At 41.0% G+C, this 12,745-nt stretch overlaps 1 protein-coding gene across 1 annotated transcript; it reads left to right on the forward strand.

Moving 5' to 3' along the window:
- The first annotated feature begins 269 nt into the window (after positions 1-269).
- On the forward strand, positions 270-11,376 carry hmgxb3 (HMG box domain containing 3). The gene is made up of 21 exons (XM_038276917.1): positions 270-471; positions 832-992; positions 1,082-1,256; positions 1,379-1,852; positions 1,944-2,051; positions 2,140-2,280; positions 2,374-2,582; positions 3,197-3,306; positions 3,414-3,497; positions 3,621-3,709; positions 3,792-3,896; positions 4,000-4,140; positions 5,370-5,668; positions 5,768-5,895; positions 6,581-6,712; positions 6,802-6,986; positions 7,071-7,293; positions 7,489-7,622; positions 8,642-8,761; positions 9,738-9,947; positions 10,250-11,376. The coding sequence occupies exons 2-21, from the start codon at positions 853-855 to the stop codon at positions 10,811-10,813; spliced, it is 3,771 nt and encodes a 1,256-aa protein (XP_038132845.1). The 5' UTR covers positions 270-471; positions 832-852; the 3' UTR covers positions 10,814-11,376.
- Positions 11,377-12,745: the final 1,369 nt, after the last annotated feature.

Raw genomic sequence — 12,745 nt, forward strand, 5'->3', positions numbered from 1 at the left:
TTAAATAAACATTAATGTCTGATTTTTTTTATATATATATAAACTTTAAATTCATACAACTGAAGTTTAAGATAATTAAAAGATTGATAAGCAAAGGTTTTGGGAACATTTTAATTTGCAGCTGAAAACCAAATATAACATTTTCCCAACGAAGAACAGCGCCCCAATGTGGCTGCAATTGTTAAACACTGCTAGACTAATTTTTACGTGTCAAAAACGTCTCACGTGATTGGATAAGACCTATCTATCGCGATATCTAATTGGACAAAGCCCATGGCAACAAAGCGCCATGTTTTCTCTTCTCAGACGTTATGCGAGCTAGGACTTTTTAGCTATAGCGGGTCCTGGTAAATCTTTTCTAACGCATAAACATAAACGTGGCAGATTTAGTCAACCTTTAAGCAATACCAGGCTTCTGCAGCGAATCCTAATTGAAGCTGAAACAGTTTTTTAAAGGTCGGAAGAACGCAGATAATGTTTCAACAAGACGGAATTTCATTGGACAATTGAGTCGGTGTGCAAGCAGTATTAACACACGCCATTAAACCAGAGGATTGTACATGCATGTATTATTTTTATGTGGTTAAGTTGGTTATACTTTTCCTCCTGCAGAGTTTAACAGTGTTCAGCCTTATTTATGAGACGTATTTATTCAGCACCATTGCCTTCCTTTTATCTAACTAATGTTTCTCATCTACTTTAAGTAACATTATAGTCAAAAATAAATGCATTCTTCAGTAACCAAATGCAGCACTATAGTTTAATACGGGTCAATTCTATTTTATTTCGCCTCTATCTATCTTTTAAGTAAAGCCTATTCATTTTTGCCAGTGTCCTGGACTCATTGAAGCCATGGAGGATGTGGAGGTGATGGAGGTTGTGAAAGTGACTGAAGAAGTTGAAAGTGAGAACAAACGAATGGAGATGACTTCCCCCGGAAAGAGGAGGAGCAAGGCAGAGGAAAACGGTCTGGAAAAACCCAAGAAGCCCAGGTGATGTGGATGAATTTACCTGTAATTTGCTGGACCTGGAATAATTCCTGTTTGTTAATTTTCGATGTTTGATTTTTGAACTTTCTCAGGTCTGCCTACATGCTGTACTACTTTGATGTTCAGCAGATTATGCAACTGGGAACCCTGAATCTGCCTCAGTCGGAGGTTAACAAGCGAATCAGTGAGAGCTGGAAAAGACTTAGTGTAGCTGAGAAGAGCTACTACCTGGAGAGAGCCAAGTTGGAAAAGGAGGGGATAGATACAGTACGTATCAATGGATCTGTCAGAAAATTATTTGTGCAACTATCTGGAGACAGATATATATATATCGATTCTAAAAGAAGCTTTTAGCAACTTCCTCATTAGTGTTTTTTTTTTTCCTTCAGACATCTCAAGGCTCCTGCAAACACCTGCCAGGCTTCCGCAAAATCCTCCCCAGAGCCAATTGCTTTCTGCTGCCAAACAGCGCTGCCTCTAATTATCAGTCTGCAGGCTCTCGCTCAGAGGGGACCATCAAATTACAGGACCCTCCAGCCGAAGAAGGCTTGCCCTCTGTCGCCCTCAGGGTCCCTGAATGCCAAGTGGAACCTGTTGGGTTGGCTGCCGAGGTGCAAATCTCAGAGCTCCCTTCTGTTCCTAGTGACACAGCAGAAGAAACAGTGGAGTCATCCTCTGTTTCTCTCCAAAGAACTTCACTCAAGCCTTCGTTGAAAACCCTGACCTCCACAGACACCCAAGACTCACAGGGTTCTGCTGATGAGACGCTGCAGGCTGTAACTGTGAAAACAAAATCCAGTGGGGTAACGGTGCAAATGATGCCAAGAGAAATTACACAGATGCTAGCCATTGTTCCCACACAGGTGAATCTTCAGCTTCATTACTCTCAGACCTGAATAATTTACAAGTAATAAAACACAATTAATATGTTTGAACTAATTTCCTTTGATCAAGAACCCTCTGGAGCCCCGACCTTTAGCAGGCCTCAGTACTCTGCAGCCGGTCATGATGATATCTGTAGGAGCCAAATCGGATCAGGTTACCAGACCTTCTTACAAAATGGTAATAACCTACATCATGTTATTCATCATATTTGAATGGAAACTGTGATTAAAAGATGTAAAGGTTACTGCTCTCTGTGTTGCTGCAGTCTTTAAAGACTTACACCAGGAGAGGTCGAGGGAGGTGTCTAAATCCTGGCTGCTCATTCATGTACGTCACTCGACACAAACCGCCTACATGTCCTGAATGTGGGAGCCATTTGGGAGGAAAATGGATACCTGCTGTAAAGGTCCAGTTGCTTCTACCAGAAAATACTTCATTTAAAGTTCACAGTTGGTTTTGACTATATTAGTGTTTTTTTGTGTGTTTTTTTTTGTTTTAGGCCAAAAGAAAACAAGAGAAATCTGGAGCTTCTAAGCTAACAACTGACAACAAGAGTGGGGAGAGCCGCCAGGCTGCACTGAATGTTTCTGCAGACATCAGTGAAACTAAGAAAGAAGGACAAGCAGATCAGGGTGACGTCAAACAACCCGCACATTTAACTGCAGCGCCCCCAGAGGGCAGCAGCGCCACACCGCTTCCTCAAGTCTGGTAAAGATCAATGCTAAATGTACTCAAAGGATGCTGGTAGTGACAGTTCTAGACAAAATTCACCAGGATGGGAGGGGCCAGTATTTATTTATTTATTTTCTTCACACTGGGATAGGAAAAAAATTGACCTCATTGGCTGACCACTTGTGCTCAGTAATGTGACTAACTAGTATCTAGTATCTGCTGTTCATTTCACTCATCCTTTATTTGGTATCTTTCCGACTTGGTTTGCGTCTAAGGTTAGCTTTAGCTAACCAATTTTAGATAAACTGGTAAAACTAATACAAGGAAGAAAAAAAACACACAAATTTAGATTAAATTTCAATATAGTTCAGATGTTTGTAAATATTGATGCATTTAGCAGACACTTTTATCCAGAGCAACTTACAAAGTAGGCATGAACATAGCGTGAACGGTCTTGCCTAAGAACCCACACTGGCTCTTATTAACCCCGCAGGGCTTCTAACACAGGGCCTCCTATCCGTAAGTCGGGTGACTTACAACTTGAGCTAGTTAGCTTTAGCTCCCCTTTGTTTTCATTTAAGATTAAATTAAACCACTTCTATTTGTCTTCCTGCTTTTTATTGTATTATTTTCTTTTATGCTATACCAAGTACACAGATAAGAGGAAGCTCTAAAAACCCTTCTGAGAAAGCAGTAAAGAGCAGTGGTGTTATCCAGAAGAGGCCTGTGAGACCCATCCTTCCTGCCCTCTATAAGCCAGGTAACCCTGGACAGAGATCAGATCCTCCATCACATGCTGTGTCAGCGTGAGGATAAATTGTTATCACCTGAGCCAATATATTTGTTTGTTTTTGGGTTGAATCGCAGGCGGTGCCGTCATTCAGATCTTGCCTGTCCCGCCTGAAAAAGAAAAACTTCAGGGTGTTTCCAAAAACAAGAATGCATCTGCAGGTATGCTACATGTCGTTCCGTTGTTTTCTATCATGATTTTACACATGATGCTAATTTAGTCACACTTGTGACCTTAGCAATACACAGTGGAGAAATTTGATTTTGTTAGATTTCTGTCTCTAGCTGCAGCGCCTCGGGAGAGTTTGTCGGGTCTTAAACCCAGCACTTTAAAGCAGCTTGGTCAGACCGTCCCAACGAACTCTACCAACCAGGTTAAAATCCACAAAACACTGACAGCTCAGAATGAAAGAGACAAAGTCAAGATTTCTTCCCTTTCTCCTCCTTTTTCTGCAGGACCCCTCTGCTCCTGCAGACAGAAAACAGCATGTCACCTCATCCTCCGACAGAGGTGTGAATGTTGTGTCCCTGATGCCTTTTAAACACACGGTTTCCTGCTTTGTAAGTAAACTTAGAGTTTGTAAGGTCGATTCATTTTTTTTCATGTTTCCATGATTTGTTTTAAGGTTTGTTTAAGAGATCCTTTTCTTGCATGCTTTTGTAGGATTTGGGGCTATCTACAGCACGAGGACGGGGCCGCTGTAAGAACCCGGCCTGTGACTACATTTATAAGAACCGCCATAAACCTGTTGTTTGCCCCAAATGTGGCAGCGAGCTGACCAGAAAGAATACCACATCTCCTAAGGTACGACAAGCCCTACAGGTGGTGCAGGTAGCATACAGGCTGGGAACGTAATACAGACATTGCATGAATTTATTTTAACTTTACATCAAAATATGTCGGCTGCAACGTCTGCGGAATTTAAAACCCAAATCTATCGAGATTTGATGGCTAATCTAGGATCTCAGCGTTTGGAGAGCTGCCACCTGCAGATTCTCATATTTAATTTCTCTTTAGGTACACAAATAATTCTTTCAAGATATACTTCTACTATTTTCTCCAAATATCGTAATGACTGTTTAGTTTCCAGTAAATTTACCTTTTCTTTAGGATCTTTTGAGAGTTGCAGCATCAGGACCATGAAAAAAAATGGTATCTAGATTGGTAAAAGTCTATCCAAACAGCAAAACATACAGAATACATGAATTCCTCTTGAAATAACCTCCAAAATATGGCATCCTAACAGGCCTTTTTAATTTTTTTTGCTCACATTGATGTAGGAATTATGACTTCAATTTAATGTACAGTGCAGCTGTAGTCACAAACTTTATTACTGCACACTTAAAATTCATCATCTTTAAGACAATCTAAGTCTTTAGGTTCGGGGGTTATAATGAATAGCTGTAGCCTTGCAGCAAGGACGTCCTGAGTTCAAACCATGAGTAAAAAAAAAAAAAACCCATTTGGGATCTTTCTTTTGTAGTTTGTACAGTCTTTTTTATGCATTTTGTGTCTCTCTGGTTACCATGACTACCAGGTTCATTTTTCTCATTAAAATTGCTTTTAGATCTAAATGTGTTGTTTGTTCCTGGAAGGATAAGCAGGTGGATAAAACAGAGAGTTTTCATGTTAGTATTTAGCATGGTTAGCATTAATAGCTAGGCAAAGCAGAGTCTTTGTTCCCTGTAGAGAACTGTAAGATTCATAAATGATGGAAGTTTCCAAATTTAGCGTCTTCCCTAACAGGCAGGTAAAAGGGATAAAATGGGAAAGCTAAATTCAGCTTTGTTGCTCTCTGCTTAGATGGGTTGACTGCTTGCTGATACGCCTCCATAATAACTACCTTTTTCCTTTCTAGAAGCTCTTAATGGCTTTTTTGGCTCCCTGACTAACTGAGCTATTATGAACCGCATTGCCCCTTCTTCCCTCAATACTACCAACCTCCATACAACTTGATCTAGTGTGACATGGTTTTCCTTTTGATGCATCATTGTGCTGTTAATGTTATTCATTTCTTGTTTTTCTTTCCTTAGCCCGAGACTTTGCTAGATCCCTATCAGGACCTGAGTCCTGCCCAGAAGGACATCCAGCGGCAGAGCACTCTGCAGTTAATCCGCAGCACGCTGCAGATTCCTGAGAGCGAGACGGAGCTTCAGGAAATAACAAGAATCATCCAGGAGCTGAACAGTGTTAAAGTTGTTTTGGTTCGTAGCGGTGAGGAAAACAATGTCGACACTGAGACGCTCTTTGAGACTGGGTGGCCTCAGTTTTATGAATCGGCAGCTACACACTGCGGCCTGTGTAACTACCCTCTGTTCAAAGGGGGGCAGGGGTAAGGGTGCACCTGAGAAGTCTTTCCTTGTTTAGCATTCTGTCTCCAACCATGTTGTTGGTTAATCAATCTGTGTGTTTTTATGATCGGACCCTGCAGTACCATCGCAGGGCAGGAAGACTGCTGGCTGCTGACGGAGACTCTGATGCAGACGGCGTCTCTGCAGCTTAAAGTGTGTCCCAACGTTAAATGTTTAGCCCTGCACTGCTTCACAGATCTGCATCCAGGTAAACACAATCACTCAGCAGCTGCACCTAATAAGATTTTATTGTAGTTTCATTTTGAGTTAAAATCAGTTTTTTCACAGATTTCTGTGTGATCGACTCTAGAACAAAGCTCACCTGGTTAAAACTTTCTAATTATTCTCATTTACTCAGATTTATCAACTGGCCTCTAGGGGGCACCCCAACCTAAAACATATTGGGTGTCAGCAGCATAAACGTCTTTTTTACCTTGTTTCTTCTAGTTTTATTCAAAGTGAGCATGTTACCAAAATCCTATTTGATACATTTTTATTAGTAGATAATGATAGATTTATAGTTGAATTGTTTTTTCATCGGAGACCGCTGTATTTATCTTTTTATCTCAATTTCAGCTTTTTTGATTAATTTAAGAAACAGAAGGGTGAATGATAAACTGTTTGATTTAAAAGTTGTTTTATCTGTAAGCAGCAGGCATTATGTTGTTGCTAGGTTTATGTTTTTTTTCTCTAAATGTATCTCTGAGCATCTCATTCCTAATACCCTGGGAACAGTTTTTATTTCTCCTCACATGCTTTTATGTATTATTTGTAGATCTCTCCAACAATAATTGATAAAGGATTAATGTAATGGAACTAAATATAAGCTGCCAAACTCTACGTTAGAACAATCAGATATCTTTGTATGAAATGTTGTTTTTTGGTTTGTTTAGGTTTGTTCAACATTGGGAACCGACTGCTTGTAAGTCTCGACTTGTTTCTGAAGGTCAGAGCAAACATCAAACTGGGCCAAACTCCATCTCAGGCTGCCAGGTCTGTTTTTGACCAAACCCCAAATCATCCAGGTAGATTCCAGATTTACTCTGCACGCATTTATTCATACAGTTTAGTTTGTGTTTCGATCAGTCTTTCAGTGTCTTTGGTCTTCCATTAGTCCACAGTCTGTCCTCAGAGGGATCATCTCAAGTTCAAGAGCTTTTCCTGTGCGGTTACTGGGCCTTTGAGTGTCTGACAGTGCGGGATTACAACGACATGATCTGTGGTATTTGTGGCATTGCACCAAAAGTTGAGATTGCACAGAGGGACAGAAAATATGCACTGGAGCTGAAGAATGTGGAGGTGACAGAGCGTGAATATGATTTTGCAACTAATTTAGCAGCTTTGGAAAGATCTATGAGCCTATTTATTTCATAACCTCTGCAGTTCACCTGGCCTGAGGGTTCAGTCTCAGATGAAGTACTGGTGGATGACTTCTGGCTGACCATGGAGGGCGAAGCGATCGAGCAGGCAGCTTTCCCTGCAGACATCCCCATCACACAGATGGATGCTTCCATCATTGCTCCATTTTCCCCCCCTTTAATGAGGAGCCCCACAGTCATCAACACAGAGAAGGACAAACTCATGGCACAGATACAACAGCCTGCAGGTTTTTGTTACTCTTGCTTTAGAAGGGAGAATTAAAAATGTAGGCCCCTGCATGAATAACATATTTAAATGTTGTTTTGTTGATGCTTGGTAAACTAGATGATCAATAATAAAAATGTGCTCAGATGTAAGGGAAATGTTACGGTGTGTTAGTTTCTCTTCCATTCCAACATCTTCAGATTTTTTGTGTTTTCAGGAGATCCGTCAGTTTTGGTTCGTCTGATCCATGATGGGCAGCTCCGACTACAACAGGTTGAAGATCACAGCGAGGAGGAGCTGAGAGCGATACTGGAGTCCTGTGGGGTTGGCCTGGCTACTGGCTCCACTAAGGTGTGTATTGGTGGGGGAAAGACTAATGTGTGGGTGTATCCTCCTCTCAGCCTATGAGCATGGCTTATAGGAGCCTTTAAGCAAAGTATTAACCCCCTTTGAACCCTTTTATTTTCACTCTTTGCAGTCATGCACTGGAGAGTTTTTTTTATATTGTGATTTAATCTTATAGACCAGCACCCTGTAATGCTTCTTAAGTGGAAGAATATCTGGTTATTGAATGAACAATTTTACATATAAAAAGTTGACAATCAGGCTATGCATGTCTATTTAGCTCTCTTTATTCTAATACCTTGATTAAGACTGGTTTATTAATATAAAATTGTATTTATAAAATTGTATTAATAAATCAGGGGATTTATTAATACAATTAATCAAATGCAACAGAAAAACGCTGCAAACCAAAGGTAAATGAGCTGCAAATGGGTGCAAATGCAAAACATACAGCGAGAAATACACGGAGCATGCAAACTCCAAAACATGCAAACATGAAAAATAATTGCAACTGGAAAAGGCTGCAAACAAAAAATGCTGCAATCAATAAAACAGAAACAAAAAGAAAACTTCAACAAAACAAATGAAATGAAAACATTCTGCAACCACTAACAGAATACTGTAATCATAGAAACAAAATGATACAAACAGTAAAAACAGCAGCAAACTTGTTCCACGAAACGGAAGTGCTTCAGACGACTAGAGGGTGTTAAACAAAAAACTAATCACATCGGCCCACATGAAACAATTAAAAAAGCTGCATTGAGAAAAAAACCTAGTTGGTAAATTAAGCTCATCCGTCTCTTTACATGAGAATAAAAGCACGTAATATGACTTAATATACTGTCAAAAATAACTTAATGTGGCAGTTACACCAATTAAATGTTCACTTCTCTCTCTGACAGCTGCTCCTTTGGTTTACTTTACTCAGACCTGCTCTATTATATGTGATCTTGTAATTTGGCTTCTTAATCATTGAAGTTAACATATTTTTTTTGTTTCTTTCTTCTGTCTCTCACTTCTAGAATGAGCTTCTGGCCTCTCTGGTCAACCTGTACACACATGTTCACAGTGGCCTTTCCACAGCTCCACAGCCACCGGCCCATCTCACAGCAGGCAAGCTCTCCAAGGTTTGCCCCCACAAGGTAAAAACAAGAGCTCTGCTATTTGTATATCCTTTACAATGAGTGTTTCACCTTGTTAGAAGTGTACATTCCTTCTTCAAATTTCCTTTTGTTTTTTTTTGTATCATAAAATTCCCTTCGTAATAAATGCTGGGTGTGAGGTTGGAAGCAAATGATCAAGCAGGTCCTGTACAAATGTTTTGCTTAATGCCCTCCACTTTTCTAACACCACTTCCTCATCTTCAGAACAATAAATGAAGATATGCTTTGCCATACAGCACAGCTTAATGGGGACTACTTAAAGAGTTTACGTAGTCTTTATGTTTACAAATAGAACTGTATAAAGTTCATTCTGCATTAAATAGGGTAAATAATCTCAAGCCAAGCTCTGGATCGATTCATTCATCTAGGAACTCTGTATTAATTTCCATTTGTGTTATTGAACACTTGTTATGCTCTCTCTGCTTTTTCTCATAGTAGCTTTGTTTATAGATGTTCGAGAGCTAACTTTTTTCAGTGTAGTCCTATTTCTCTGACTGTGACTGGCTGGATGTGCTCTCTTCATCCTCTGACATGGGAGCTGGCTCAGAGCTCGTCTGCCTGGCTGTGTGTTTCCTGGACGGCGCCGCCTTTTACAGTTGCTTTTTCTATCTCTGCTTCTGTCTCCTCGAACCCCAGTCGGCCTCAGCAGACGGCCGCTCACACTGAGCCTGGTTCTGCTGGAGGTTTCTTCCTGTTAAAAGAGAGTTTTTCCTCTCCACTGTCGCTACAAGCATGCTTAGTGTGAGAGATTGCCTTTGAGTCAATGAGTCGATGCAATCAACTGGTTTTCCTTAGATAGAAAATTTTAATAAATTTGACTATATGGTCTGGTGAATTGTAAAATGCCTTGAGATGACATGTGTTGTGAATTGGCGCTATAGAAATAAACTGAATCGATCTCAGGCTAAGGAATTGAATTACTACACTACCTGTCATCTCCTCATCCTGCCTTTAGGTGGTGTGTTCCTCTAAGTACTTGGTGAGAGGAGAGACGGCTCGGGACCACATTGATCTGCTCCTCTCCTCCCGTAACTGGCCCCCAGTTTATGTTTGCGACTGTCCTCGTCAAGTGGCGCTTTGCACTGATCTGCAGTATCCGCAGATCGCAGCACAGATGTGGGGCAGGAACCAGGGCTGCTTCTCTGACCCCTTCGAAAAGCCAGAAGTGAGTCTTTCCACAAAGTCTGTATTTCAGAAACATTTCTGAAATGAAATCAATAAATTTACTGGAAAACAGATAAAGGCGAGGCATGGCCAGTGCTCTGCACGGATTACCCTTAATGGGCCTCATGCTTTTATTGACTGAAAACACAGGATAGCCATGATATTGATTTGATTCCAATCTACTGTATTATTAAATGATAAACTTCAGGGTTCTCTGCAAGTATCATGTTGTGTCTCTGTGTTGTTTTTCCTCTCAAAAACAAAGTATGTTTCAAACCAGATGGACTTTTGTTTGTGTTTCAGTTTGTTTCATGCCCTGAGCTACAGGACCAGCCGGATGCCGACCTCTCCTTGGTGACGGAGAACCAGCAGGTTCACCCCATCACAAAGTCTCCTTCCTGCTGGCTGGTTTGTCCTCCAGGGTCTGCGCAGCAGACCTCTGCCCTGGAACATCACTCTATGACCCACTGCAGAGATCTGGAGCCATATATCAATCTGCTAACAGATCAGGACACGGAGACCAAAGAGAAGCATCACACAGAGGAAGCTCTAAAAGAACAGACTGATATAACAGAGAACGCCTCTTCTAAGGAAGCAGAGGACCGTACAGACAGTGCAAACAAACAGCCCGTGGTTTTCAACAACGCAGCTTATTATTACCTGTATATGCGCCTGGTAGACTTCCTCAGCAGCAGAGAAGTGGTAAACCAGCAGATCAGCCAGGTTGTGAAGGCTTGTCAACCTGGACAGGTGGTGATCAGAGATGCTTTGTATCGCCTCGGAGTGGCAGAGATAAACACAGAGAAAGATGGAGACGAGTTAGAGACAGAGACAGGAGAGAATCACCCGATTGTTCAGGGTGATTAGAAAATAAATCAGTGCCGTAAAGAGATTAAGGTGCAGAAATGACTTTAATAATATCCAGGAGGCAAAATAAAGTGCTGGTCAAAATTTTTTAATATGACACGTTGAAGTATTAGCCTAATTGCAGATAGATGAAACAAAATTTCTGGTCTGTTTACAGCAACTTGCTTATGTAACTTAAAGGGTGGGATCCTTCACTAAATGGCTCATGTGACCTTATAGCGCCGTTCTAGTGTAAGTTATAGGTCTAGCTCCACGAATGACTTAAAGATACACAGTGTTGCTTTAATACGACAGAAGAGTTTAAAAGTTAAGACGATGCCATTCAGTACCCTGTCAGCTGTAGTTCAGAGTACGAAATAATTTTATATACTAACATAAGTATAAGGTCCAAGCTGACAACAAAGCTGCTATGCTCCTTTTTTATTTTCACACATATGTAGAACGTTATCTAAATGTTTTTATATGAAACATAAAGGTTAAAATGTTTTCTTCTGATACTTAACTGAGCAGAATTGGATAATAGTCAAAAGGTACAATTAATATATATTACAGCAATTTTACAGATATAATCTGTAGCATTTATCATTTAAATTTTTAAGTTTCAGTCATAACATTTCAAGAAATATAAACACACATTAAATGTAGCCATTTTTCCCCCAATAAGGCCACTAAGTTTCCAGTGTTTTTTTTTTTGTTCCGGAGTGAACCGACCTTTCAATTCTTTTCATAAAGCGAACTGTGATTAAGCTTTCTTTCAGTCAGCTGATCGTTGGCAGCAATTAGTGAGGAAGGGGCAGTCCTGCTCCCTACAGCTGGAGAAACCTTCCATCCATTTTTCATATTTAAAGTATTCGTAATATTTATAGATTTGACTTGTAAAGCTCTGAGGCAACAAGCCAGAGAGAAACTTCACTACACCTTCAGTCCAGCAGGTGGCAGGAATGAGAAAACAGCTTGTTCTCCCTTTCTTTACAGTGGCAACCACTTGAGTAAATCCATCAACATAAAAGTTTATTTTCTTTTTCTTTCAAAATCAATGCATTGGGCCAGAGTTCCTTTATAACTGCAGGATTTATTTAAACTAACTAATGCTGTCGGTTTGCAGCCAAGTGTGAAGTAGCAGGGATGGGGATCAGTGCCTCCAATTCTGAGACCATTGTCTTGAGCTGGAAAAGGGTAGTAGGTTGGGGAGGATGTACTGCCCCTGGTGGAGGAGTTTAAGTATCTTGGGGTCTTGTTTACGCATGAGGGGAAGATGGAGCAGGAGGTCAACAGTTGGATTGGTGAAGAGAGAGCTGAGCCAAAAACAAAGCTCTCGATTTACCGGTCGATCTACATTCCTACTCTCATCTATGGTCATGAGCTTTGGGTCATGACCGAAAGAATGAGATCCCGTTGTGTGTCTGGGCTCTCCCTTAGAGATAGGGTGAGGGACTCAGAGTAGCTGCTGCTCCTCCACATCGTGAGGAGCCAGTTGAGGTGGCTCAGGCATCTGGTTAGGATGCCTCCTGGACGTCCCCCTGGTGAGATGTTCCAGGCACGTCCCACCGGGAGGAGGCCCAGGGGGAGTCCCAGGACACGCTGGAGGGACTATGTTTCTCGGCTGGCCTGGGAGTGCCTTTGGTTTCCCCTAGAGGAGCTGGACCAAGTGGCTGGGGAGAGAGGCATCTGGGCCTTCCTACTGAAGCTGCTACCCCTGTGACCCGACCCCCGGATAAGCGGAAGTAGATGGATGGATAATGCTAAATCAACACAATTAACATTTAAGTTTAAAGCTGTACACAGTAGAGGATAATGTTTAAATATAATTTCATGAAAGACATATTGAATATACTCTACAGAGTAGTTTGCAGTAATCTGAGTCCGCCAGCCTTTAAAGCAACACTGTAACTTTAAATATTAGCCTAATCTGAGATGTATAAAACTTGCCTA

Source organism: Cyprinodon tularosa, unplaced genomic scaffold (genome assembly GCF_016077235.1).
Source record: "Cyprinodon tularosa strain WSP-4 unplaced genomic scaffold, ASM1607723v1 ctg129, whole genome shotgun sequence".
Lineage (NCBI taxonomy): Eukaryota > Metazoa > Chordata > Actinopteri > Cyprinodontiformes > Cyprinodontidae > Cyprinodon > Cyprinodon tularosa.

Excerpts from the sequence above, each read along its gene's own strand:
- hmgxb3 (XM_038276917.1), top strand. The coding sequence starts at position 853 with ATGGAGGATGTGGAGGTGATGGAGGTTGTGAAAGTGACTGAAGAAGTT. Across the intron at positions 4,141-5,369 it reads AGAATACCACATCTCCTAAG|CCCGAGACTTTGCTAGATCC; the intron begins GTACGACAAGCC and ends TTCTTTCCTTAG. Across the intron at positions 5,669-5,767 it reads CTGTTCAAAGGGGGGCAGGG|TACCATCGCAGGGCAGGAAG; the intron begins GTAAGGGTGCAC and ends CGGACCCTGCAG.